At 42.8% G+C, this 27,228-nt stretch overlaps 1 protein-coding gene across 4 annotated transcripts in view; it reads left to right on the top strand.

Annotated features, from left to right (window-relative positions):
- The window catches only part of ATP6V1A (ATPase H+ transporting V1 subunit A), a 59,964-nt gene that overhangs the window by 15,726 nt on the left and 17,010 nt on the right, over nt 1-27,228 (top strand). For all 4 annotated transcript variants that reach the window (XM_008146608.3, XM_028153308.2, XM_028153307.2 and 1 more), the window contains exons 2-10: nt 3,634-3,728; nt 6,859-6,987; nt 9,470-9,684; nt 9,938-10,075; nt 14,810-14,961; nt 19,892-20,054; nt 20,570-20,678; nt 26,565-26,687; nt 26,784-26,898. In XM_008146608.3, coding sequence (XP_008144830.1) covers nt 3,647-3,728; nt 6,859-6,987; nt 9,470-9,684; nt 9,938-10,075; nt 14,810-14,961; nt 19,892-20,054; nt 20,570-20,678; nt 26,565-26,687; nt 26,784-26,898 — 1,226 coding nt within the window. In that variant the 5' untranslated portion in view covers nt 3,634-3,646. The remainder of the gene's footprint in view (nt 1-3,633; nt 3,729-6,858; nt 6,988-9,469; nt 9,685-9,937; nt 10,076-14,809; nt 14,962-19,891; nt 20,055-20,569; nt 20,679-26,564; nt 26,688-26,783; nt 26,899-27,228) is intronic.

Below are 27,228 nucleotides of genomic sequence, written 5' to 3'. Positions count from 1 at the left end.
AATCTTTGTTTTCACTCTTGCCTGTTTCTTTTTTAAAAATATATATTTTATTGATTTTTTTTTACAGAGAGGAAGGGAGGGGATAGAGAGTTAGAAACATCAATGAGAGAGAAATATCGATCAGCTGCCTCCTGCACAACCTCTACTGGGGATATGCCCAGTACCAAGGTACATGCCCTTGACTGGAATTGAACCTGGGACCTTTCAGTCCGCAGGCTGCTGCTCTATCTACTGAGCCAAACCAGTTAGGGCTTGCCCGTTTCTTTAATCACTCAATTCTAGCCCTGTCCTCCATCTCCTTTCTGATGGCACTAGTATTTCAAACAAGAACTCCTCTGTTAATGACTTCATTGTTATTCTCCCCTCCCCAATCCTTGATATCTTGATTAATGGGTTACACGTTGTATTCTATGGAATATATGCTTCTCATGATGATCCTTCAATAGCTCTTGAAAGACTAAAAAAACTTTCCCATCCTACCAGAATTAACCCCCAAGGCTCAGGGTTTGGTTTTCCTCTCTTAGGGTATTCTTTATATCTGGACTCAGCCAGCCTCAAAACTTACTTTTCAGCTGCCTGTTCCCTCTACTTCATTCACATTGGCTAACACTTCTTCCACATTCAAGGTTTCTCCCTGGCTTTCATTGTGTGGTTGTTTTGAACACTTGCTAGTAAGTCATTGTGCTTTATATGTATAGTTGTTTAAAGCCAGTGAAAGCTCCTTTTATTCACAATCCTTATTCACTACTTTTAACACAGTTCTCCTATTCCTTGGTAGGAGCTCAATAAACATTTAATAAATTGAATTCCATTGACACTCAAGTTGTAAGTATTTCTAGAGCTTTTCAATCTAACCTGTTAAATTAACTAAACATCCTTTCCCCCATTAAAGTTCTCACTCCAACTTCGGTTATTTCCTACTAGAGGCCCGATGCACGAAATTGGTGCAAGGGGCTTGGCCCTTGCATCCCCAGCTGCCTTGGCCCTCTCAGCCGCCCTGGCTGCCTCTCCTTTTATATATTAGGACTAGAGGCCTGGGAGGGGGGCGGGGGTCATTCTGCCATCTGGTCTAATTAGCATACTATCTTTTTATTATATAGGACTAGAGTCCTGATACACAAAATTCGGGTAAGAGTAGGTCTTTCTTCCCCCAGCTGCTGGCACTGGCTTCCCTCTGACACCTGGGATCTAGGCTTTCCTTGCAGCCCCACTTCATCCAGAAGGTCGTCCGGAAGGACGTCTGGTCTAATTAGTATATTACACTTTTATTATTATAGACTAGTGGCCTGGTGCACGAAATTTGTGCACGGAGGGGGCAGTGGGCAGTTCTCTCAGCCCAGCCTGCACCCTCTCCAGTTGGACATCCTTCTTGCAATCTGGGACCACTGGCTCCTAACCGCTCACCTGCCTGCCTGCCTGATCATCCCTAACTGCCTCTGCCTGCCTGATCACCCCTAACTGCCCTCCCTTGCCGATCTGATCTCACCCCCAACTGCACTCACCTGCTAGCCTGGTTGCCCCCAACTGCCCTCCCCTGCTGGCCAATTTGGTTCTAATTGGTCAGTTTCTATGGCAGTCAGTGTCAAAAGCTCCACCTCCTAGGCAGCTATTGGCTCCTCACAGTTGACCTAGATTTGGTTCTGATTGGTCAGTTTCTATGCCAGTCAGCGTCAAAAGCTCTGTCTCCTGGGCAGCCACTGCCTCCTCACAGTTGACCCAGATTTGGTTCTGATTGGCCAGTTTCTGTGCCAGTCAGCGTCTCTGGGCCTATCAACAGGGCCTGATCAGAAAGGCAGGACTGATCAGCAGCCCAGGTAGAGGCTAGAAGAGAAATGGAGGCAGGGCTGCTGGCCAGGATCTGAGGGAAAGAGAGAGGCAAGTGCTGGTCAAAAGCTGCCTCAGACACTACAGCTCAGCCCCTGCTTCTCTCTTCAGGTCTCTTTCCAGGCCTGATTCAAAGCCCCTCAACAGGCACTGCTGGGTCACCAGCCTGCAGAGGCAGTAGTCTGTGCTGGGTTGCCATGGCAACCCAAGGGTCAGCCTTTGGTTGTGATCGGTCCTTACACCCTGGCTCTTTATTATAGAGATTGTTTGTAGAATCAAGTCTACGTGGCATTTCATTTCAAGACCCACAAAGAAGTGTCTTTACCTTTGTATCTTTATTTCTCATTGTTGTCCTAATATAACCTTTTTTTTGTAGTCTGTTAACTTCTTATAAATTTCTCTATTCTTTTGTTTTTATTATTTCCCCAACTGAAATGCCTTTGCTACCTTTTTTTTTCCCTTTCTATTTTATCCAAATTTTACCTGACCTTCAACCTCTGTTCCCTAAACATTCTAATCATTGAACTTTTAGTAGATAAGTTATATGATTTGGCACTTTATTAGTAATTGATCTGTGACCTTTACTTTATGGTTGTTTTGGGGGCATAATTTAGCTTTTTATATGTACATGTATTTTATCTCCATTATTAAGCATCAGTAATTTTTAACTTAGACCAGTGGTCAAAAATAAACTTTCTGCTTTGGGATCTGCCACCAATTTTCTATTTGGACTTGAATAGTTCATTCTTTAGATTTTTCAGTTTGCACATCCATAAAGAACAGAGATTAAACTGAATTACTTAAACTGTTCCATGTTCTGCTAAAAAAAGAAAAGTGCTTTCAGAAAAATTTTAAAGATGGATAATACATTTAAAAAATTAAATGTGCTCTAGCTGGTTTGGCTCAGTGGATAGAGCATCACCCTGTGGACTGAAGCGTGCTGGGTTTGATTCTGATCAAGGGCACATACCTCAGTTGCAGGTTTGATTCCTGATCCTGGTTGGGGTGCACATGGGAGGCAACCAATCGATGTGTCTCACATCAATGTTTCTCTCTCTCTGTCTCTCCCCTTTCCTTTCACTCTCTCTAAAAAACAAGCAAAACAATGGAGAAATATTCTCAAGAGAGGATTAAAAAAAATAAAAATAAATGTAAGATATAAGATGGTGAAAAATAAAGCAGTGAAGGAGGGGGCTATGTTGTGATTTAAATAGATGGGCAGAGAAGCCTCTTGGAGTAGGGGACAGTTGAGTAAAGACCTGAAGGAAATATAGAAGCAGATATCTGCAAGAAAAGTACTCTAGTTAGAGGGCGCAACATATACTAAGACCCTGAGGCAGAAATGGCAAGGAATGTCTTTGAGAAATGGCAAGGAATTCAGTGTATACAGGGGTGGACAAAAGTAGATTTACAGTTGTGAGTACATTATTTTATTACTTATTATTATAACTGTAAACTTAATTTTGCCCACTCCTGTATATGCAGAATTATTAAGGGTAGAAGTAATTGGAGAGATGGTCAGAAAGATAATGGGGAGAGGGCAAGATGTAGGGCTGGATAAACCATTGAGAAGACTTCACATTGTTTTACTCAGTATTTTTTATGGAATACTTTTCATAGGAATATATAATTCTGAATTTTAATAATTATAGAGCATCCAGGAATGAGGTACTTTTAATCACATTTTAAGAATTTATTTTACTTTGAAGAAGTGGTAATAACTCAAAATACTCCATCAATTAGAGTTGACTACCTATATTGGTTCTTTTGCTTTAGGGTTTGTAATTATGACTTAATTTTTTCCCTTAGGTAAATTAACACAATGGATTTCTCCAAGCTACCAAAAATACGTGATGAAGATAAAGAAAGCACATTTGGTTATGTGCATGGGGTCTCAGGACCTGGTAAGTAATACATAACAATCTAAATGGTAAAGATTCCTAATTTCAATTAATGAATTTTCAAGGTGTTTCAGATGGAAATGCAGAAGTTTCTGTTCACCAACATAAATTCTGTCCTCAAAAGATTTTATAACTGCTACTAGAGGCCCGGTGCACGAATTTGTGCACCAGTCGGGTCCCTCGGCCTGGCCTGCGGACCAGGAACCCCTCAGGGGATGTCAGAGAGAGGCTGAAACCGGCTCTCCGATATCCCCTGAGGGGTCCCAGATTGCGAGAGGGCACAGGCCAGGCCGAGGGACCCCACTGGTGTTAAATCTGAGATGGAAAAGCTATAGATTTTAGTATGTGATACCTTGCAAATTATAAGCATTCAATAAATATGTTAATTTGGTTTGAGCTTTAGTAATGTTTCCAGAGCATTTCTCAGTCATGTCAACCTTAACTCTTTACATACATAAATCCTTCTAAGTGGCTATTTCAAAATCACATAACTAGCTAGCTGTGGAAAAGAAGCCTCATGACATGACACTGATAATGGAGAGCAGTTTTATTTATTTATTTAATATTTTTTTACTGGTTTTAGAGAGGAAGAGAGAGGAAGAGAGAGAAACATCAATGATCAAAGAGAAACATTGATCGGCTGCCTCCTGCACGCCCCCTACTGGGGATAGAGCCCGCAACCCAGGCATGTGCCCTTGACCAGAATCAAACCTGGGACCTTTCAGTCTGCAGGCCGATGCTCTATCCCCTGAGCCAAACCAGCTAGGGCTGGAGAGCAGTTTTAAAGTTTATGTTCATTTTTCTAAAACTTGGGGTATTGCTGTATTTTAATCTCATTCTAGTATTAATTTTGTTATTCCACACTCCTACTGCAAAACCTGATTCACAGTTTCCAGAAATAAACCTGTTCATTGATTTATAATCCTTAGTGGAAATCCATTTTTTCTTATATCTCAGTCTTTATGCAAATGAAAACTGTCAGTCACTGTGCCTCTTACTTCTCCCCTGGAAGCTTTTATCACTTAGAACTTTCTGTTTGAGCTTTAATTCATTGGCAAACAATGCATTTCACTGTTTCTAATCTCTATTGCCATTCAGAGAAACAGTTTCCCCTTGATGATCAAAAGAGTTTTTAGGAAAGGGTACACACAAGAACTTCTAGGGAAAGGACAAAAGAACACCATCAAAAGAGTTTAGGTAAAAATATTCTTCTAAAGCTTGTAGTAAATTCCTGAACCTATCTCTAATTCTTTAGTACTTAATAAGATAAAGAAATGGCATACATTTGGTTGATGAAATATGATTTAAAATTTTAGTTATCTCTGATATTTCAATGCATCTTAATTCTTATATAGTAGGTATAGAGGTAAATATTTATGAAATTAATAAAATCTACATTGTTCTAATACAAGTTAATACATTTTAATACTTTAATAGTTTTTATTTGAATATTGCCTAATATATAGTTCTAATCAATTTTATCAGAAGGCTAAATATTAAAAATAGATTTATTCCTATCCCTATGAAAATATGCAACCTTCCCTTCCTGCCAGAAAAGTAATCTTTTCTTACTATACAATATATATAGTCCAAAATAGTAAGTACAAATTCTGTTACAGTACTTATAAAAAATAGAGATTCATATAATAGGGTTAGGGTTAGGGTTAGGGTTAGGGTTAGACCCCGTATGAGTCTGGGTCCCCAGAGTCTCGCCCAGAACTGGAATTCAGAGCAGTTGGGAGCTTGTTTCTCCCTCCCGATTGGAAAAGACAGCCGCGTCCTCAGTTGCCATCCCTTTCTGCACGCCTCCGTACCTCTGCACTTTACTTCTGCACCTCCTATGAGTTTCAGTGTGCTTTTCTCTTTCCTTCTAGTTGTAGAATTTCCACTCAGCCAGCCTTCCTGTGGTTCTGGATGGTGTCCGTTTTGTCTTTTAGTTGTAGTTTTGAAGTGGTTGTGCGAGGCAGCAATTTCAGGTGTTTACCTATGCTGCCATCTTGGTTTCTCTCGATATTATCTTTCAAAGGAATGTTGAGAACCCAGTAAACTGATAATTGTGTGGCATTCTACCACGCTACTAGCTAACGTTTCTGTTCCAATTTTACAGTTTTTATTTTTATTTTACCAAACCCACTCTTTCATGTGTTATAGCAACCTAGGTTGATCAAAATCCTTATTTACATTATGAGTTATTGTGGATTATTATGAATATAATATATAATAAAGCTGTAATATGCAAATTGACCATCACTCCAACACACAAGATGGCTGCCCCCATGTGGTCAAAGATGGCTCCCCCCCATGAGGACACAAGATGGCCACCACAAGATGGTCGGCAGGGGAGGACAGTTGGGCGGGACACAGGCCTGCAGGGGAGAGCAGTTGTGGGGGACCAGGCCTACAGCGGAGAGCAGTTGGGGGGTACCAGGCCTGAAGGGGAGGGCAGTTGCGGGGGGACCAGGCCTGCAGGGGAGAGCAGTTAGAGGTGACCAGGCCAGCAGGGGAGGGCAGTTGGGGGGTACCAGGCCTGCAGGGGAGACCAGTTGGGGGGGACCAGTCCTGCAGGGCAGAGTATTTGTGGGGGGACCAGGCCTGCAGGGGAGGACAGTTGAGGGCGACCAGGACTGCAGGGGAGGACAGTTAGGGGTGACCAGGCCGGCAGGAGAGGGCAATTAGGGCAGTCGGGCCGGCAGGGGAGCAGTTAGGCATCAATCAGGCTGGCAGGGGAGTGGTTAGGGGTGATATGTGTGGCAGGTAGAAGCGGTTAGGGGCAATCAAGCAGGCAGGCAGTCGAGCGGTTGGGAGCCAGCAGTCCTGGATTGTGAGAAGGATGTCCCAGATTGGGGAGGGTGCAGGCTGGGCTTAGGTACACCTCCCCTGTGCACAAATTTCGTGCATGGGGCCTCTAGTATTCTATAAATGTGTAATCTTTAGCCTAACAAATTTATTTTGTGTCCCTATATATCATATGCTAAAAATGCATCTTTCTGTGAAACTATGTTCCATAGTGGGTGTTTTATTTTCCTTATGAATATCTGAGAGAGCTGTTTCATTGGATTTACTGGATATTTTAATTATCTATAACTATTCACAGAGTCTTAAGTCATCAAAATATGCATTTTTTTCTTTTCAGTGGTTACAGCCTCTGAAATGTCAGGTGCAGCCATGTATGAGCTGGTGAGAGTGGGCCACAGCGAGTTGGTTGGAGAGATTATCCGATTGGAAGGTGACATGGCCACTATCCAGGTGTATGAAGAAACTTGTATCCTTTTTGGTTCAATTTCTTTTTAAAAAAAATATTTTTTTATTGATTTCAGAGAGGAAGCGAGAGGGAGAGAGAGAGAGAGATAGAAACATCAATGATGAGAGAGAATCATTGATTGGCTGCCTCCTGCACGTCCCACACTGGGAATCAAGCCTGCAACCCGTGCATGTGCCCTAACCTCCTGGTTCATGGGTCAGTGCTCAATCACTGAGCCATGCTGGTTGGGCCTTTTGGTTAAATTTTTTGCCACTTTCTACAAGGCATATTTTAAGGATCTATGGCAAAGGTAGAAGCAGAACAACCAGTGGTATCAGAAGCATGAAATGTTGGTATTAGAAATCTGATTTATACAGGAGTATATTGAAGAAAGGTACTAGGAATTAGTGCTCTTCTTAATAAATGAGTATTATCTTCTGAATTACTCTTAATATTTCAGTAGTTCACAAACTTTAGGGGGAATCAATTAAAGGGAGACAAATTGTAGAAGAAACCATAAACAGAATGGCATCATCAATTTGTATGGTTAAAAGTCTCCAATCATTTCTGTTTATAATAGTAAACCAGTCACCATTCTATCTTTATTCTAATAAATAATGCTGGGTGATGTGTTACATGATAACTTTAGTACTGGGAAATATTTACTATTTGGCTAGTTTGGCTACTATAATTTTGGCTTTTAAACATAGAATTTATTTTCAATTTTCTATAAGAAATAAAGAGATAAAGGGTTAAGCCTTGTGAAGAGAAAGCAGTTTTTTAAAAATTTTTTCAGGGGTTGGGGTGAGGGACTTCATGTGTATTTTACTTAGATTGGTTCTCAGGATCAGCATTAATTCTTTAGCTATTTAAGATTTATTTGGAGCAACTTTTTTTTTGTCATACTAAAATACATGGTGCCAGTAACTTCTGTGTGTTAATTTAAAAAAAAAGTCATCTGAAAATTTGAAATAAAATGAGAAATCTTTATGGCTATGAAATCGTGACTAATCAAAGAATTTTTTCTGTTGTTACTGTTATCTTTTATTTATTGTTTTACATGGTTTGCAGTTTTAAAATAAACAAATGGACATGTATATGGTGACAATTCTTCCCACTTTTGTCATCTTGTATCTGGCCAGTTTTTAGAATACACACACATGCATGCAGCCATTTTAATTAGTTCTTTTTAGTTTGTTAATTGCATTTATGAACCAATATCAATATGTACTTTTCTCCCCTTAAAAAGAAATGTATTGTGTAAGATAGATAGATATGTGATAAATATAGTAAAATGTTAATGGTAGAATCTAGCCTGTAGAAATAGTAGATGGAGTTCACTGTAAAATTCATCTTTGCAATAGGCTTAAAAATGTTCATAACTAATTATTAGAAATGAAAAGATACCTTGGAGATCTTTCTAGAGTAATTCATAGAAGCTCCTATTCCTTTTTTACAGCTACATAGTTTTCATCATATGAATATACCATAATTCATATGGTATATTAATCAATATCTTAATGATAGAAATTTTAGTTGTTTCTAGTCATTTATAATGTAACTATAGTATGAATTCACAGAAGTTAGATTTTTGGGTCAAACTTTATGCATTTTAGTTTTGATATTGCTAAATTAGTGTCAGTAAAAGTTGTACTGCTTTTACGCCTATGAACAAGTAAACGAGAGCAAGCAGGACTCAATGTGCTTATTTGCAGGCTTTATTATTTTCCTTTTTAAAACAACTTAGTAATTCTTAAGATTTTAATTTTTTGTTAGGAACTAATATCCTTTTTAGGGGACTGATGTTCTTAAGTTGTATAGTTGAAACAGTGTATTAAAGAGAAACTTTTCTTTCTATTTTTAGTTCTATGGTATCTCAAACTGCACCAAGACACTCTGGGCAACTTCAGCTCCCAGGATGTTTTAAATTTTTGAGGTTAACACAAGAATATTAGACATCTTGTCAGACACCATGTGACCTAGTAGTTTGAGATAATAAGCAGTTTCGTTACTTGGCTGCACTATATTCTTGCCGATGATGTCATATATTCACAAAGCTGTGTTTTTGGTGATTGCTAAACTAAAAAGCAAGCACTCTGTGCAGCTGAATATGGATCAGGTATTCAGTCTGATTCCAAGGTTTGAAAATTGTAAAATGCCTAACAGTCACCTATATTCCATTTGTAAGAATTGAGTTTATTTAAGAATGAAATTAAAATATATTTTTCTATTTATGTATATTTCAAAGTGCTGCTTGGTTGTTTGAACATATATATATTAAGTTGTTTGGAGATGACTATTTAATAAATTGAATTATTAGATAGGAGTTTTGTCATAGGTCACTGTGAAAATGTTACTAAAACACTAAGAATGTTGTAAACTGAGAAAGTTTGACAATCTCTGTTTTAGCTCCTTAAGTATCATTTCCCACTAAACTGTGGTATTTCCTTTTTATAGTATCTCTAAACTTTCTTAGGGATTTTTCCTCAACTACTGTTTCTAGCTGGTGTGTCTGTTGGAGATCCTGTACTCCGCACTGGTAAACCCCTCTCTGTAGAACTTGGTCCTGGCATTATGGGAGCCATATTTGATGGTATTCAAAGACCTTTGTCGGACATCAGCAATCAGACCCAAAGTATCTACATTCCTCGAGGAGTAAATGTGTCTGCTCTTAGCAGAGATATCAAATGGGATTTTACACCTTGCAAAAACCTACGGGTATGTCTTTGTAATCAAGATTTCTAAAGTTGGTGAAAGAATGTGAAATGGATATTTAGTGAATTATTTTGTACTCTTCATTCAAATAAAAATAGACCACAGAAGCAATAGTATAAATTTTTCTTTAAATCCACTAGGATTATAGAACTAATACGTTTTATTGATAAGTGAGGCAAATGATTTAAAGAATATCAGGGGTCAGTCTACTTGATGTTTATTTGAACATTAAACAACAAATGCATTTGTTCTGTAGGTTGGTAGTCACATCACTGGTGGAGATATTTATGGAATTGTCAATGAAAATTCGCTCATCAAACACAAAATCATGTTACCCCCACGAAGCAGAGGAACTGTAACTTACATTGCTCCACCTGGAAATTACGATACCTCTGTAAGTATCACATAAACTTTATCTCACAGAGTGGCCCTACTTATATATGCTAGTTGCCCAGTTTTAGTGCCCTAAATAGTTATAGAGTTGTTATTTAATGTGTAGGTTTTAAGTAATTCCCATCATTATTTTTTTATTCAACTTTTTTCTTTTAACATGGGCTTGGGAATACAAAAACAAGTTTAAAAAAATTTTTTTTTGTTAAAGTCTAGTTGCCATACAATATTATGTTAGGTTCAGGTGAACAACATAGTTATTTGACATTTATGTAACCTATAATGTGATCACCATAGTAAGCCTAGTAACTATCTGTTATCAAGCAAAGTTACTATATATTCTTGACATATTCCCTGTGCTATATGTTATATCCAGGTGCTTATTAGGTAAAGGGAATAAGAGAACACAGTGTTTCTTCTTCTTCTTTTTTTTTTTTCTTAATATTTTTATTGACTTTAGAGAGGAAGGGAGAGGGAAAGAGAGAGAGAAACATCAATGATGAGAAAGAATCATTGGCTGCCTCCTGCCCGCCCCCCACAGGGGATCAAGACCACAGCCCAGGCATGTGCACTGACCAGGATCCGAACCATCACTTCCTGGTTACATAGTTGACATTCAACCACTGAGCCATGCTGGCCAGGCCATAGTGTTTCTTTTTTGAGAGAGAACTATCTATAATAATAAAAGCATATCATGCAAATTGACTGAATGACTGAACAGCAGAACGACCATCCAGACGACCTCCCAGACCACCACGCTATGACACGCACTGGTGCCAGGCCAGCCAAGGCGGGTGCGATGTGATTGGTCGGCGGTGGGGGGCCCACCATCGCCCCATGATTGCCCTGCAGAGGTAGGCCCAGGCTACTGGGCTGGTGGCGCTGTGGCCAGTGGGCAGGGCCTCCCTCTGTGAAGTGATAGATCACGGAGCCCTGGCGGGGTGGGCGGGGCCTCCCTCTGCTGGGTGATCAATTGTGGAGCCCCACAGAGGGAGGCACAGGCTACTGGCCAGCAACACTGTGGTGGGTATGCGGGGCTGGCCAGCGATCGCCCCACAGAGGGAGGCCCAGGCCAGCCAATCGATCGCACCCCACACCTGTCACCCACAGAGGGAGGTGACCAGTGGTGGGGAAGGGGAGGCAGCGCTGCACAGATGTGGCAAGCAGTGGCGGGGGTGGGGCTAGCTGCCAGCCGCCAGGGGAAGGCAAGCCCCGATAGGCCCTGATTGCTGGCTAGGCCTAGGAACCCTAACTGAGGGGTCCTGGATTGCGAGAGGGCACAGGCCGGACTGAGGGACACATCCCCCGTGCATTAATTTCGTGCACTGGGCCTCTAGTCCTATCTAATAAAAGAGAAACATGCAAATTGACCATACCTCTGCTACGCCCACAAGCCATGCCCACCAGCCAGTTAGGAGTGAGTATGCAAATTAACCCAACAAATATGGCAGAGGCCACAGAGCTGGAGAGAGCAGGAGGCTTGGGTTGTACCCAGCGATGGAGGAAGCCAAGCTTTCCGCCCGCCCTGGCCTGCCCTGGCCTCCGCTCAAGGCTACAAAGTTTCAATTATAGAAGATAAATAAATCCCAACAAAAATGGTGGCAGCCACGGAGCTGGAGCCAGCTGGAGGCTTGGGTTTCCCTGGCGATGGAGGAAGCCAAGCTTTCCGCCCACCCTGGCCTGCCTTGGCCTCCGCTCAAGGCTACAAAGTTTCAATTAAAGAAGATAAATAAATCCCAGATACCAGGGCCTCTGCTTGGGTCACCGGGGAGCGTGGCCAGCCTGCAAACCACCACAGGCCCCTCGCCCAGGCCGCCCTAAACACCAAGGGAACTCCCACCCTGATCCAGGACACCCTTCAGGGCTAACCAGCCAGCCCCCACCTGTGCACCAGGCCTCTATCCTATCTAATAAAAGAGTAATATGCAAATTGACCATCACTCCAACACACAAGGTGGCTGCCCCCATGTGGTCAAAGATGGCTGCCCCCATGTGGACCCAAGATAGCCGCCACAAGATGGCCAGCAGGGGAGGGCAGTTGAGAGGGTCCAGGCCTGCAAGGGAGGGCAGTTGTGGGCGATCAGGCCAGGAGGGGAGAGCAGTTGAGGGGGACCAGGCCTGCAAGGGAGGGCAGTTGGGGGCGATCAAGCCTGCAGGGGAGGGCAGTTAGGGGTGACCAGGCTGGCAGAGGAGGGAAGTTGGGGGCGACAGGGCCTGCAGGGAAGGGCAGTTGGCGGGGACCCAGGCCTGCAGGGGAGAGCAGTTGGGGGGGGGGGCCAAGCCTGCAGGGGAGGGCAGTTAAGGGTGACCATGCCTGCAGGGGAAGGCAGTTAGGGGTGACCAGGCCTTCAGGGGAGGGCAGTTAGAAGTGATCAGGCTGGCAGGGGAGCAGTTAGGCATCAATCAGGCTGTTAGGGGAGTGGTTAGGGGTGATCAGGCTGGCAGGCAGAAGTGGTTAGGGGCAATCAGGAAGGCAGGCAGGCGAGCAGTTGGGAGCTAACAGTCCTGTAGGATCGGGCCTAAACGGGCAGTCGGACATACCTCGAGGGGTCCCAGATTGGAGAGGGTGCAGGCTGGGCTGAGGGACAACACCCTCCCCCCCGTGCACGAATTTCCTGCACCAGGCCTCTAGTCTATACTAATAAAAGGGTAATATGCTAATTAGATTAGACATCTTCTGGACATCCTTCCAGACAAAGCCACGGTGGTGGGGGCCGATGCAGAGGTGGTTAGGGGCGGTAAGGCTGGCAGGGGAAAGCAGTTGGGGGCGACCAGGCCAGCAGGGGAGGGCAGTTGGGGGTGAGATCAGGCCGGCAGGGGAGGGCAGTTAGGAGCGATCAGGCAGGCAGAGGCAGTTAGGGGCGAAATCAGGCCAGCAGGGGAGAGCAGTTGTGGGCAAGATCAGGCTGGCAGGGGAGGGCCATTGGGGGTGAGATCAGGCTGGCAGGGCAGGGCAATTGGGGGCAACCAGGCTGGCAGGGGAGGGCAGTTGGGGGCGAGATTAGGCTGGCAGGGGAGGGCAGTTAGGAGTGATCAGGCAGGCAGGGGCAGTTACGGGCGATCAGGCAAGCAGGCATAGAGGTTAGGGGTGATCAGGCAGGCAGGCAGAGGGGTTGGGGGCAATCAGGCAGGCAGGCAGAGGCAGTTAGGGGCGATCAGGCAGGCAGGCAGGTTAGTGCTTAGGAGCCAGCGGTCCCAGATTGTAAGCGGGATGTCCGACTGCTAGTTTAGGCCCTATCCTACAGGGATCCGGCCTAAACCGGCAGTCGGACATCCCCAACAGGTCCCTGATTGGAGAGGGTGCAGGCTGGGCTGAGGGAACCCCCCCCCATGCATGAATTTCGTGCACCAGACCACTAGTCTATATATATAAAAGCCTAAACAACCAACTGACCAGTTGCTATGATGCGCACTGACCACCAGGGGGCAGATGCTCAACATGGGAGCTGTCCCCTGGTAGTCAGTGCACTCCCCCAGCAGGAGTGCTGCTCAACTGACCGACGGGCACCAGGCGCAGGGTTCATAGCTGGCAAGCATCGCTGTAGTGGCGTGAGCTTCCCAATATAGACTGACTGGGCGGGAGCCTGGGGCAGGCGCAGCGGGGCCAGGATTAGCGGGAGTGGCAGGCAGGAGCGGTAGGCGGAATTGGGCTGCCGGTTTCGGCCCAATCCCTGCAGGCCACGCTGAGGGATCCCACCAGTTTAGGAAACTGTGCACTGGGCCTCTAGTCTAGTATAATGTTTTCCTACCTTGTGAATTTATGCTACATTATTTAAAGTCCTGATTCTTTAGACCTATAAGAGACTTTGGTTTTAATTGTCAATCTGTAGTCACATAATTAGTTACATAATAGATTATATGAATTCTTGGGTGAATCATTTAAAACTTAGTTCTTTAATGTTATTGATAGTCATATCATATCAAATCCCTAGTAGTCTTTGTGGGTATAAAGATAACTATTGTGAAGATAAGTGTAGCATATCATTTTTTCCTAATGTAATAAAAGATAATTTTCTAGTTATTTCACAAGAATAAGTCTGTGCTATATAATATGTAGAGAACAAGAGTTAAGATTGGAGTTCTGGGCATACAGCTAGCCTTAACTCACTAGCTTAGAGACTCATTCACTTTTACGTGGAAAACCACCCTAAAGTGGTTCATGTATCAACAGAATTACAGATTTTATAGGTCTTTGGACTTTGGAATTGTTTGTGAATAGTTGAAATCATGTCAATGTTCATAAATCTTACTAATTATTTTTTGGCTTTAGCAAATATTTTAAAATATTTAACCTTATTAAATATTTTAGGGTTATTTAATAGATGTGTTTTTCATTAAAGCAGTTATAGGAGCATTATAATAAAGTAAATAAAACAACAAATGGAAAGTAATTTATGAAAACATTCATTTTTCCTCTCCCTCAGTCCCAGGAGTATCTCCTGTATCCTTCCAGACTTCTCCCTATTTATATCCTCATAACTTAGTTAACTGTTCCTCTATTACTTGAGATATCTCTTTCTCAAAAACTCCTAAGCTGTTTTTAATCATAAAAACAGTAATAAATGCTGAACAGTAATAGAACTGAATATAAAGATTTACAATAAAAAGTGTAAATCTACCTCCCCACTTCCCTACAAAACACCTTCCTACCACCAAAAAGAATCTGAGGTTACTTTGATTTAGAGGAATAGATGTTTATAAATTTGACTGTGCTTCAAATCCTGATATATTTTTATAGGATGTTGTCTTGGAGCTGGAATTTGAAGGTATAAAGGATAAGTTCAGCATGGTCCAGGTATGGCCTGTACGTCAAGTTCGGCCTGTCACTGAGAAGTTGCCTGCCAATCATCCTTTGTTGACTGGCCAGAGAATCCTTGATGCCCTCTTTCCGTAAGTTTGAGTTGTGTCCCAGTTTTCTTTTCCCTTTCTACCTTCCACTGTTCTCATTTTCACAGCCACACCCCTGGAAAATAGTTCTTTTCACCTTTCCCTCTAATTCACCAATACTACTCTGCCCTTGGCTCCACCACTCAACTGAAACTACTCTCACTAACATAGTCAGTCACTCCCATAGTTATTCAGTAAGTACGTTTTATTTCGTTCTACTCCTTCCTCTTTGAAACACCTTCTTTCTTTGTTCTTCCTGTTAGCTTTTGTCCACAAGTTCTAATTCTTCATTGCAGGTTTATTCTCCTTAATTTTGTTATTTCTTAGTGTTTTTCCTCTTTTAGGGCCTTTTTTCTCATCATTAGATATCTTACCCTCTGAGGATAACTTCATCCACTCTCATCCCTTAAATATTCATGTATTTATATATGTATGTATGTGTATGTATATGTATATGTATGTATATATGTATATGTATGTATATATATATGTGGACTCCAATATCTGTTTCTTCATCCCAAATTTCTTCTGCATTCCAGACTCATATATAAAACACTTCTGATTATACCTCTTCTTTTCAATGTCCTACAGGTGCCTCAAAGTCAGTATGTTCAAAACTAAAGTAATTATCTTAATCACCACTTCCTTCCTTACAACTTGCTCATTTTTCTTTGTTGCCTCTCTCAGCAAATGTCATTATCATTCATCCATCCCTGCAGTGAATGCCTAATTTAAAATCTGTTACTTCTCTCAAGGATCATTTTTACCCTTCCACATCTCATTATTGAACAAGTGCTTTTATTCTTTTCCCTAAATATTTCTTGTCTGTATCTTTCATCCCTGCTTCATGACCCTAATTAAGGCTCTTACCCTAATTCCTGCAGTAATCACATTTAATCAGACTTGCTATCTCCAGTCTTGCCTTCGAAGTGGTTGTCCTTATTACATAGTGATCCATTTAAAACACGTCTGTTCCTCACTGTTTTCTTGAAAACCTTCAGTGCTCTTCATTGTTTTTAAAACAAATACAAATACACACTCCTTAACTCTTTACAAAGCTACCCATGATCTGGGCATTGCTTACCTTTCAATTTTGTTTCAGGCACTTAATTGCCTAGGTACTTCCTTACATACCATCTTCTAGGCAAATTGAGGACTGTTAATTTCTCAAGCAGTGCTCCCTCTTGGGTCTTGGCCATGCTGTTCCTTCTGCTGAAAATGTTACTTCCCTTTATCTGACTAATTTCTCTTTCCTTTCTGGTCTTACCTTCTTTCAGGGAGACTTTCCTAACCCCACTCCAATCCAGTGTTAGACTGTGCACCGGTTCCTGTGTATTCCCACAACACCTTGGTTGTTTTCTGTGATAGCACTTTTCACATTGGGTTGCATTGCTGAACTTCCAAACTGGGGTACACCCAGCCGTGCCTCCCCTCCCTAGGTTAATAGTGATTTGAAAGAGGTATGTAAAGCCATAGGATGAATGGGCATGCCTTCTGAATTTATCAGTCACTGAAAGATTTGGAGGAGAAAAGATTTTAATGCATGTTAGTTTTATATTGAAAAAAGTCAATTATTATTAAGGATGCGGTGTTTTAGTGAATTTTTATGATAAAACACAATATTATAAAGAAATTTTCCTTATTGTCACATCTCATTTCTCCAGTCCAGACCTTCCCAACACACACACACACACACACACACACACACACACACCCTCACAACATTCTCTTTCCTCTGCCCTTAAGATTTCGCTCTCCACTGCCACATTTTAGGGAAAGTGTGGAAGTGGCTGCTAAGTAGTACTGCAATCACCAATTGACTACAGTTTATCCCCCTGGCATGTAAGCACTCTGAATACAGAAACATGGCTATCTTTTTTTTAAAAATCCTCATTTGAGGATGTTTTTTATTGATTTTTAGAGGGAAGGGAGGACAGAGAAAAATGGGAGGGAGAAGGAGAGGTAAAGAAAGAGAAACATCAGTGTGAGAGAGAAACATCTGTTTCTTCCCATACATGCCCTGACCGTGGATGGAACTTGCAACCTTGGTATGTGCCCTGACCAGAAATCAAACCCACAACTTTTGGAAATCGAATCCAATTGATCCACCCGGCCAAGGCAAACATGGCTATCTTATTACCTGTTGTCTTTCTAGCATCTCCGCGCACATTTTTTTTTTTTTTGAGGTTTTATTTTTTTTAATTTATTTATTTTTTAAATTTCTTTATTGATTAAGGTGTCACATATTTGTCCTCATCCCCCCATTCCCATCCCACCCCTCTCCCCACACATGCCCCAACCCCCTGTTGAACTTAACCGTTGGATAGGCTCATATGCTTGCATACAGGTCCTTTGGTTGAACTCTCCCCCTCCTCCCACCCTCCCCTATCCTCCCTCTGAGGCCCGATAGTCCGATCAATGCCTCCTTTCTTCTGGTTCTGTTCTTGTTCCTCAGTCTATGTTGTTCATCATTTCCCCTAGATGAGCGAGATCATATGTCACTAGATATATACTTATAAGAACTGAATGTGAGACGAGCAATAATAGTTATGCTGACAGGCAAATGAATCAGTCTGTAGCGAGCTTCCCCCTGGACCAACAGTTCTTTTGAGACCCAATTTCAATGTCCAGCAGTTCCTTATGTGTACATGTCAGCACTGACCCCTCAGTTCTGGATGGTGGACAAATGGTGGTAACGGAGGTCCGACTCCCTCTGGTTTGGTCTCGGCCGGACCCAGGGGCACGGCGTCACCCGGATTAAGGGGCACGTGGCCACACCCATACCCAAGGGGCGCGTGGCCTCACCCGGGCCTGAGACCCAGCCTCACCCGGATGGATCCAGGGGCACACGGCCTCACCCGGACCCAGGATCCGGCTTCACCCGTACCCAGGGACGTTTGGCCTCTCCCAGACCCAGGGGCACGTGGCCTCACCCGGGCCTAGGTGCACAAGGCCTCACCCGGATCCAGGGACACATGGTCTCTCCCAGACCCAGGGACGCTTGGCCTCTCACAGACCCAGGGGCACGTGGCCTCACCCGGGCCTAGGTGCACGAGGCCTCACCCGGATCCAGGGACACATGGTCTCACCCGGACCCAGGGACGCTTGACCTCTCCCAGACCCAGGGGCACGTGGCCTCACCCAGGCCTAGGTGCACGAGGCCTCACCCGGATCCAGGGACACATGGTCTCACCCGGACCCAGGGACGCTTGGCCTCTCACAGACCCAGGGGCACGTGGCCTCACCCGGGCCTAGGTGCACGAGGCCTCACCCGGATCCAGGGACACATGGTCTCACCCGGACCCGGGGACGCTTGGCCTCTCCCAGACCCAGGGGCACGTGGCCTCACCCGGGCCTAGGTGCACGAGGCCTCACCCGGATCCAGGGACACATGGTCTCACCCGGACCCGGGGACGCTTGGCCTCTCCCAGACCCAGGGGCACGTGGCCTCACCCGGGCCTAGGTGCGCGAGGCCTCACCCGGATCCAGGGACACATGGTCTCACCCGGACCCCTCCGCGCACATTTTTTAATGTTCTGGAAGTACTTTGTAAATAGTTATTGGATGGATAAAAGGGGTTGACTGAATACCTTATCAAAAGTTTTTGTTCATTCCCACAGCAAGTTGTGAATTTAAGGTCTTACTTTTTACCTCAGGAGACAACTTTCAATAGTCTTTTATATTTTTACTAGCTTTCCCGTTGCAGGAAAATTCCTGCAATGGGATTTCCTGCTGCACTCTACCCCGCCTCCGTTCCTCCCTTGCCGCCCGCCTCGCCTTCTCCTCCGGCCCTCCCGCATTTCCCTTCGCCCCCGGCCCCGCCTCCGCTCCGCCTTTATCACCCGCCTCACCTTCTCCTCCAGCCCGCCCGCATTTCCCTTTGCTCCGCCATTGTCGCCCGCCTCCGCCCCGCCCTTGCCGCCCGCCTCGCCTTCTCCAGCCCGCCCGTGTTTCCCTTCGTCCCCGGCCCCGCCTCCGCCCCGCCCTTGTCACCGGCCCCGCCTTCTCCTCCAGACCGCCCGTGTTTCCCTTCGCCCCCGGCCCCGCCTCCGCCCCGCCCTCGCCTTCTCCTCCAGCCCGCCCGCGTTTCCCTTCGCCCCCGGCCCCGCCTCCGCCCCGCCTTTATCACCCGCCTCACCTTCTCCTCCAGCCCGCCCGCGTTTCCCTTCGCCCCCGGCCCCGCCTCCGCCCCGCCTTTATCACCCGCCTCACCTTCTCCTCCAGCCCGCCCGCGTTTCCCTTCGCCCCCGGCCCCGCCTCCGCTCCGCCCTTGCCGCCGGCCCCGCCTTCTCCTCCAGCCCGCCTTCGTTTCCCTTCGCCCACGGCTCTGACTTCGCTCCTCCCTTCTCCTCCCCCCGCCCCCCCCTGGCTTGCTTGCTTCTTCGAAGCTTTACTCCCCTTTGCAGCTCTTGGCTTCTTTCGACACTGTCTTGATATGCAAATCAGCCGCCATCTTTGTTGGGGCAATTTGCATACTCGTCCTGATTGGTTGGTGGGCGTGGCTTGGCTGGTGGGCGTGGCTTAGGTGTAGCGAAGGTGCGGTCAATTTGCATATTTGTCTATTATTAGATTAGATTGTAGCTCTAATTCATAGGTTGTCCTTTCATGAACTAATTTCAATAAGCATTCAGAATATCATTAATACTATTTTATTTGTCTCTTTTTGTGTGTATCCATTTTCCTAAGGTACCTTATGGAATCTACTTTCACTTTTCGGCTATTAAAGTTGATAGAGATGATCAGTGATTAACAAACAGTACTATTATAGGTACTAACTAGGGTAGCAATTATACCTATAATTGCTTTTTGTGAGTGTATACATAGATACACATGAAAATATTTCAAAGTTCTTTCTTTCTTTAACTTATACCTATTTTATTTACTGGCATTTATTAGCAAGTAAAGTAATTTACACTTTGTTTTCTTTGTTTAGATGTGTGCAGGGAGGAACTACTGCAATTCCGGGGGCTTTTGGCTGTGGAAAGACAGTGATTTCGCAGTCTCTGTCCAAGTATTCCAACAGTGATGTAATCATCTATGTAGGATGTGGTGAAAGAGGAAATGAGATGTCTGAAGTCCTCCGTGACTTCCCAGAGGTCTGTATCTATAGTTTCAAAGAATATTTTAGAGAAAATACTACTAATCAACTTTCATTAGCATTTAATAAAGCTTTGTGTTTTATCTGGAGCATTACTCTTATTTATCAAGGATCTTTTAAGGAATTTTCTAATTATACTTGTGATTCAATTTATATATTTAAGGAAAGGAATTTGTTTCAGCCAGACAGACGCTTGAAAGTTTCTTTTTGTAGTCTGGTGGTTTTCAGTTATTGGGAGAATATAAAATAGACAATAGGCTTTATATGATTTTCTAGGTTACTGTAGTAATAATAGTCCTTTTTCTATAAAATAATGGATTTCACTTAGGAAATGGAAATAATGGCTGTCATTTTTACAGCACAGTTGGACAGGGAGATGAGGTTGGAGTGATGGAGAATATTATTTTGGCAACACTGATTAGAAGAGAGGTTAAATATAGACAGTTTGTAAAAAAGAGACTAAAATGTTCTATTTAGAAATGAGAAGATCACTAATAGATTGTTTGCCTCTAGCTCACAATGGAAGTTGATGGTAAGGTAGAGTCAATTATGAAGAGGACAGCTTTGGTAGCCAATACCTCCAACATGCCTGTGGCTGCCAGGGAAGCCTCTATTTATACTGGTGAGTATATGAATTAGAATAAAAGCAGTTATCATTCATTCTTAAGTTTAGAGCTAACACCAAACTTTTTCTTTTCCAAAGAACTTTTCTTTCATTCTAAAGTACCTCTGTTTATATAACCGTATCCCTAGTTTTTAAAAAATATTTTACTTATATCTTGAGAATATAACAATAAAAGACATTTATAAAGCTGCCCCAATCTTTTTAATGACTATAAAATGATGTATCTTCTATTACTGTTTTTTTTTCCATACACTTTTGACCATTAATCTATCTCTGAATAAACCTGTATCTCTATAACATGAATCATCAGCTTTGAATTATTATATTTTGACTCCTGGATATGAAAGATAAGAATATCATTGTGTTTATATAGTACCTTCAATCTATGCTCCTACATCCATCCCAGCTTTAGGTACATTTATTTCTTTTTTTTTTTTTTAATATATTTTATTGATTTTTTTTACAGAGAGGAAGGGAGAGGGATAGAGAGTTAGAAACATTGATGAGAGAGAAACATCGATCAGCTGCCTCCTGCACACCTTCTACTGGGGATGTGCTCGCAACTAAGGTACATGCCCTTGACTGGAATCGAACCCGGGACCTTTTAGTCCGCAGGCCGACGCTCTATCCACTGAGCCAAACTGGCCAGGCTTTAGGTACTTTTATTTCTACATTTTCAGGATTTATAATTTTTACCTTCTGTTTTGTGACCATAAATCCAATATCTGTATTAGACTTAGACCTATAGTAAAATGGAGTCAGTGCTCACTGGCAGTCCTTTGGCTATAGTTTCTCTATTTGTTTTGTGGTTGGCTAAAATTTTAAGAAGTTTCTTTAAGAAAGGCTACGGAAACTATATTTCCTGAATTCTTTCTTTATAAGTTGTTTTTTTTTTTCTCTTGCCTTTATATTTTAACAATAGTTTGACTGAGTATAAAATTTTTTGGATTATATTTCATTCCTTGACAATTCTTATTCTAGCATCTATGAATATGTTTCTTATTTTGGAAAAATTTCAAGGATTGTTTCTGAAACTTTTTCTCTTCCATTATGGTTATCTTCTTCAAAGTAGACATACTGAATCTCCTTTATCTATTTCCATATGCATAATTTCCTGTGATCCTTTTTATTTAGCCTTTTGTCTATAAGTTCTATGATGTTTATTTTTTATGTTGCTCCTAATGAAACCTTCATTTTCTTCCAGCTCTTTGTTGAGTTCTGCTGGTTCATGAAACATCTTTTCTGATCTTACTGTATATTCCTTGAGATTTTACTTTGCATTAGGATGAATTAAGATTTTCTTTTATTAATTAATTGTAGTCAGAGTTTTACCTGTTCCTTTGCCATCATTGTATTTTATTCTTTTATTTTCTTCTATTTTTATTGTTTTTGTTCTTATACTGATGTTTATTAATACTATTATTCATCTTTGTAGGAGATAGGAGGGTGTGGCTTTTGTTATGGTCTAGAGCAGCGGTCGGCAAACTCATTAGTCAACAGAGCCAAACCGACTTCTGTGCATGGGCCACGAAGTTTCAATCGCACTGCACGTGCGCGCCCGCACATGGTATTTTGTGGAAGAGCCACACTCAAGGGGCCAAAGAGCCGCATGTGGCTCGCGAGCCGCAGTTTGCCGACCACTGGTCTAGAGTAGTAGGAATTCTTCATGGTAATCTGTGAACTTGGTTATAGCCTGGAATAGTATAAGTAAGTCATTTTTCTCTTTTCCTCTCTTGCCAATAAAATTTGTAGCAGCAATGTCACAAGATTTCTTTCTCTTCCACCCTGCTTCATACCCATCTTTTACTTACTGAAAAGTAGGAGTGCCTAGCGGTGTTTTATTTTTGTACCCATCTTCCTTCTCCTTGATGCCATAATTGGGTCCAAGGAACTCCTGCCACTACCCTTGAATCCCTTTTGCAGTGTCCCAAACAGTTCTTGGTTTTGTCTCTCAAGAGGTGTCTCCTAGTTTGCAGAAGCTTGATCTGAGATGTGCAACCTCAAGTAAATTCTTTTTGCCTTCCCACACTCTTACTGTTTTTGTTTTTTTTTTAATCTCATTTAGATGGCTTTCCACATTATTTTGTTGTGGAGCTAAATATGTCCCCTAATTTTTGATGATGGAGTTGTGTTATTATATTTCTTATTATCCTTGTTTAGTGATTATTTTTATGAGGAAAAGGTGAAAATGCCATTCATCTATTATTTTAAGACAGTAAGTCTATAAATGGCTACATAGTATATACCTTTGTATGGATATATCAGAATCTATCTAACCAGCATCCTTTGGTGGACTCTTGAGTTATTGTTTTTTGTTGTTGTTTTTTTGTTTGATAGTTCACATCACTAAAATTTTTTTTTTCTTCAGAATTTTTATAAGACTTTATTTGAACCAAATTGATGACAATGCTGGGAAGTAAGATTTTAAATGCTCTCACTAAAACATTCTTGTGTATATTTTTTACACTGTTTCTTTGCATGTTTTGTGTGTACATTTTTGGTACATTTTTGTAAGGTAAGTTCTTAGGAGCAAAATTGCTAAAAATACAACTATTAGTGTAGATTTTAGATTATGGTAACCTTTCAAAAGGAGTAACAACAAACAAGAGTGTATTTCCCCACATCCTCACCAATGCTAGTTTTTTCAATGTTTTCTTATAATCCTATATAATAAAAGCCTAATATGCAAATTGACTGAACAGCAGAATGACCGGTTGCTATGACACGCACTGACCACCAGGGGGCAGACGCTCAATGCAGGAGCTGCCCCCAGCCTGCAGGCCCCAGGTCAGCCAAGGTGGGTGCTAGCGGGGTCCCCCCGATCGCCCCGTCAGTCGCCCCGCAGGTCGGCTCTGATCGCTGGCCAGGCTTAGGGACCCTAGCCCTGTACGAATTTCATGCACCAGGCCTCTAGTAGATAATAAACATAAAGAAAAGTTTAAAGAATGTTATAGTGAACACCCATACATCCAGCACCTAGAATTATCAATTAACATATTACAATTCCTGCTTTATTAGATGCCTATTTAGTCTGTTTTTCTTAACTGAGCTATATATCGTCTTTCCTGTGTATATTAATCATTTGAAAACTGCCATAATCGGGTCCAAGGAACTCAGTTTTGGATAGTAGTCGTTTTTCCTACTGATTTGTAAAAGCTTTTTGAAATTAGTCTTATCTGTTATGAGTTGCAAATGTTTTCCCAGTTCATCTTTTAGTTTTGTCTGAGGTTTTTGTTTTTTCCCCCCTTGTAGGCACCAGTCTTTAGGTCAGTGAAACTTCTTTGAGGTTTACTCGTGTATATGTCTCTTCTACCAAGTCTTTCTAATATATACACATAATTATTAGTGAATGTCATCAGGGAAACTAAAAAACATAGCCGTGCTTATATAAGAGTGGATCTGGTCCTATCATCAGATTGAAATATATAATAATTATTGTGTTTTTTAAGCCTTAATAATAATAAGTAATATTTGTTAAAGACTTTGTTCATGGAACTATTTTTTAGAAGCCTCATAAATCAGTACTTTTTATTCTGAAATAAGTACTATGATAAATAGTTAAGTGCTGAATTTTCCAGCAACTATTTTGTTTTACCTACTATAAGCCTCTGTTTCTCTACTAGTAAAATAAAGGAACTGGAGCCATAGATTTTGAGACTCTTACAATGTAGCAAACACTGTACATTTCTAATAGCTTAGAGTTGCATAGTTCTTTGTAATTCTTAGAGGGCATTTATATGTGTCATTTAATCTGATGCATATAGGTAGATAGGGCAAGAGCTTTATTATTTTAACATATTAGGAAACCATACTGGGAAATGTAGTTACTTAGCTAAGGTCAATGACAGAACAGAAACAAGAATCCAACACTAATTCCTATAGGTTAGCTTCTTCAAATGGGTTTACTATATGTATGACTTTACAGGCAGGACTTGATCTGCATAGCAGAATGATCTGGATAATTAAGATATTACTCATGTTAATAACATGCTACTTTTGAAAAATAATAAGCTAATTGGTTGAGGGTTTTTTGGTATGTATATATGTGACACATAGGCAAAAACTATATTGGAAATTAATTTCAAACTTAATTATATTAATAGGGAAAAGAATAGAGAAAAAGCCTTTTTCTACCTGTTAGAATCCTACCTAATAAAAGAGTAATATGCAAATTGACCCTAGCTCCACTACACCCACAAGCCACGCCCACCAGTCAATCAGGAGCAAATATGCAAATAAACCCAACCAAGATGGCTACAGCCACAGAGAGCAGGAGGAAGGCTTGGGTTTCCCCGGTAACAAAGGAAGCCAAGCTTTCTGCCTGCTGTTGCAGGCCTAAGCCTCCACTCAAGGCTACAAAGTTTCAATTATAGAAGGTAAACAAATCCAAACAGAAATGGCAGCAGCCACTGAGCTGGAAAGAGCAGGAGGCGAGGGTTGCCCCCGGCAATGGAGGAAGCAAAGCTTCTGCAGTCCTGGCTGGCCTAGGCCTCTGCTCCAGGCTACAAAATTTCAATTATAGAAGGTACACAAACCCCAAAAGAAATGGCTGCCGGCCATGGAGCGAGCAGGAGGCTTGGCTACGCTCCAGGCTACAAAGTTTCAATTGTAGAAGATACATAAATCCCAGATACCAGGGCATCTGCTTGGATCGCCAGGGGACGTGGCCAGCCTGCAAACCACCACAGGCCCTTCACCCAGGCCGCCCCACACCCCAAGGGAACCTCCACCCTGATCCGGGACACCCTTCAGGGCAAACCAGCTGGCCCCCACCCATGCACCAGGCCTCTATCCTATCTAATAAAAGAGTAATATGCAGATTGACCATCACTCCAACACACAAGATGGCTGCCCCCATGTGGTCAAAGATCCTGCCCCCATGTGGACACAAGATGGCCTGCACAAGATGGCCAGCAGGGGAGGGCTGTTGGGAGGGACCAGGCCTGTAAGGGAGGGCAGTTGAGGGCAATCAAGCCTGCAGGGGAGGGCAGTTAGGGGTGACCAGGCCAGCAGAGGAGGGAAGTTGGGGGTGACCGGGTCTGCAGGGGAGGGCAGTTAGGGGTGACCAGGCCTAAAGGGGAGGGCAGTTAGGGGTGACCAGGCCTAAAGGGGAGGGCAGTTAGGGGCAAACATGCTGGTAGGGGAGCAGTTAGGCATCAATCAGGCTGGCAGAGGAGTGGTTAGGGTGTGATCAGGCTGGCAGGCAGAAGCAGTTAGGGGCAATTAGGAAGGCAGGCAGGCGAGCAGTTGGGAGCCAGCAGTCCTGGATTGTGAGAGGGATGTCCGACTGCCCGTTTAGGCCTGATCCCATCGGGCCTAAACGGGCAGTCGGACATCCCTCGAGGGGTCTCAGATTGGAGAGGGTGCAGGCTGGCCTAAGGGACCACCCTCCCCCCCGCCCCGTGCACGAATTTCGTGCACTGGGCCTCTAGTGTATATCATATTAAGGTAGACTAGGCTGTGGCAACAAATATACCTTAATACAATTTCTCAATATAATAGATGTTTATTTAAGGTGGTTAGGGGACTCTTTACTCTGGCATTCTGGGTTGGGACCCAGACTGAAAAGAACTCTCATTTCAACCCAGGCCCTCCAGAGCTCCTGAAGCTCCCTTCCTCTGAGTAAGCCAGAAGGAAGATGTGGCTTGCCTGGCAGTGAAACACATTAATTTGATTAGCTAGAAGTCAGTTTACACGGCCATATCTAAATGCAAAGGAGGTTATAGGAAATACAATTCGTCTGTGTGTCCAAAAGAAGAAGAATCAATTTTGGTGAAACAGAAGATTGTCTCATGTACTTCTTGCTTTAAAGTGTTCTCAAGGGTGAAAAAGTCAGGATTATACATTATAGCGTTATAACTTACAGTATTCTTCCCAATTTAGGAATTACATTGTCAGAATATTTCCGTGACATGGGCTATAACGTCAGTATGATGGCTGACTCCACCTCTAGATGGGCTGAGGCCCTTAGAGAAATCTCTGGCCGCTTAGCTGAAATGCCTGCAGGTAAGTCTGTGTATCACTTATTATGTAAGCAAAACAGATAGGTTTCGGGGGACTGCCCTAGTACCTCTTTAAAAAAATTTTTTTTTCATTTTTCAGATAGTGGATATCCTGCATATCTTGGTGCCCGTCTGGCCTCTTTCTATGAGCGAGCAGGCAGGGTGAAATGTCTTGGAAACCCTGAAAGAGAAGGGAGTGTCAGCATTGTAGGAGCGTAAGCACCTAAACTATTTACTTTTCAAAGGAGAAAAAGGGTCATTTATTTTGAAGAGAAAATACTTAGCCACTCGGGGAGCAGTGATTCTTACCCAGGTTGCACATCAAAGTCACCCAACAAGCTCTCTAGGTCATTTCTTTATGTTCTGGTTCCACAAATGTTACTTGGCTGATTATTACATTTAAGTCACAATATCCTAGGAACAACTTAGAAAATTTTAGACATGTTAAGGTAAGATTATATATATAAAAGGCGAAGTGACCGACTGCCCATCCAACCGACCAACCGGCCGGTACATATGACATGCACTGGCAATTTAAAAATAAA

This window comes from Eptesicus fuscus, chromosome 3, assembly GCF_027574615.1.
Source record: "Eptesicus fuscus isolate TK198812 chromosome 3, DD_ASM_mEF_20220401, whole genome shotgun sequence".
Classification (NCBI taxonomy): domain Eukaryota; kingdom Metazoa; phylum Chordata; class Mammalia; order Chiroptera; family Vespertilionidae; genus Eptesicus; species Eptesicus fuscus.
The sequence above is the reverse complement of the archived record's forward strand: the minus strand, read 5'-3'. Positions and strand labels throughout refer to the sequence as shown.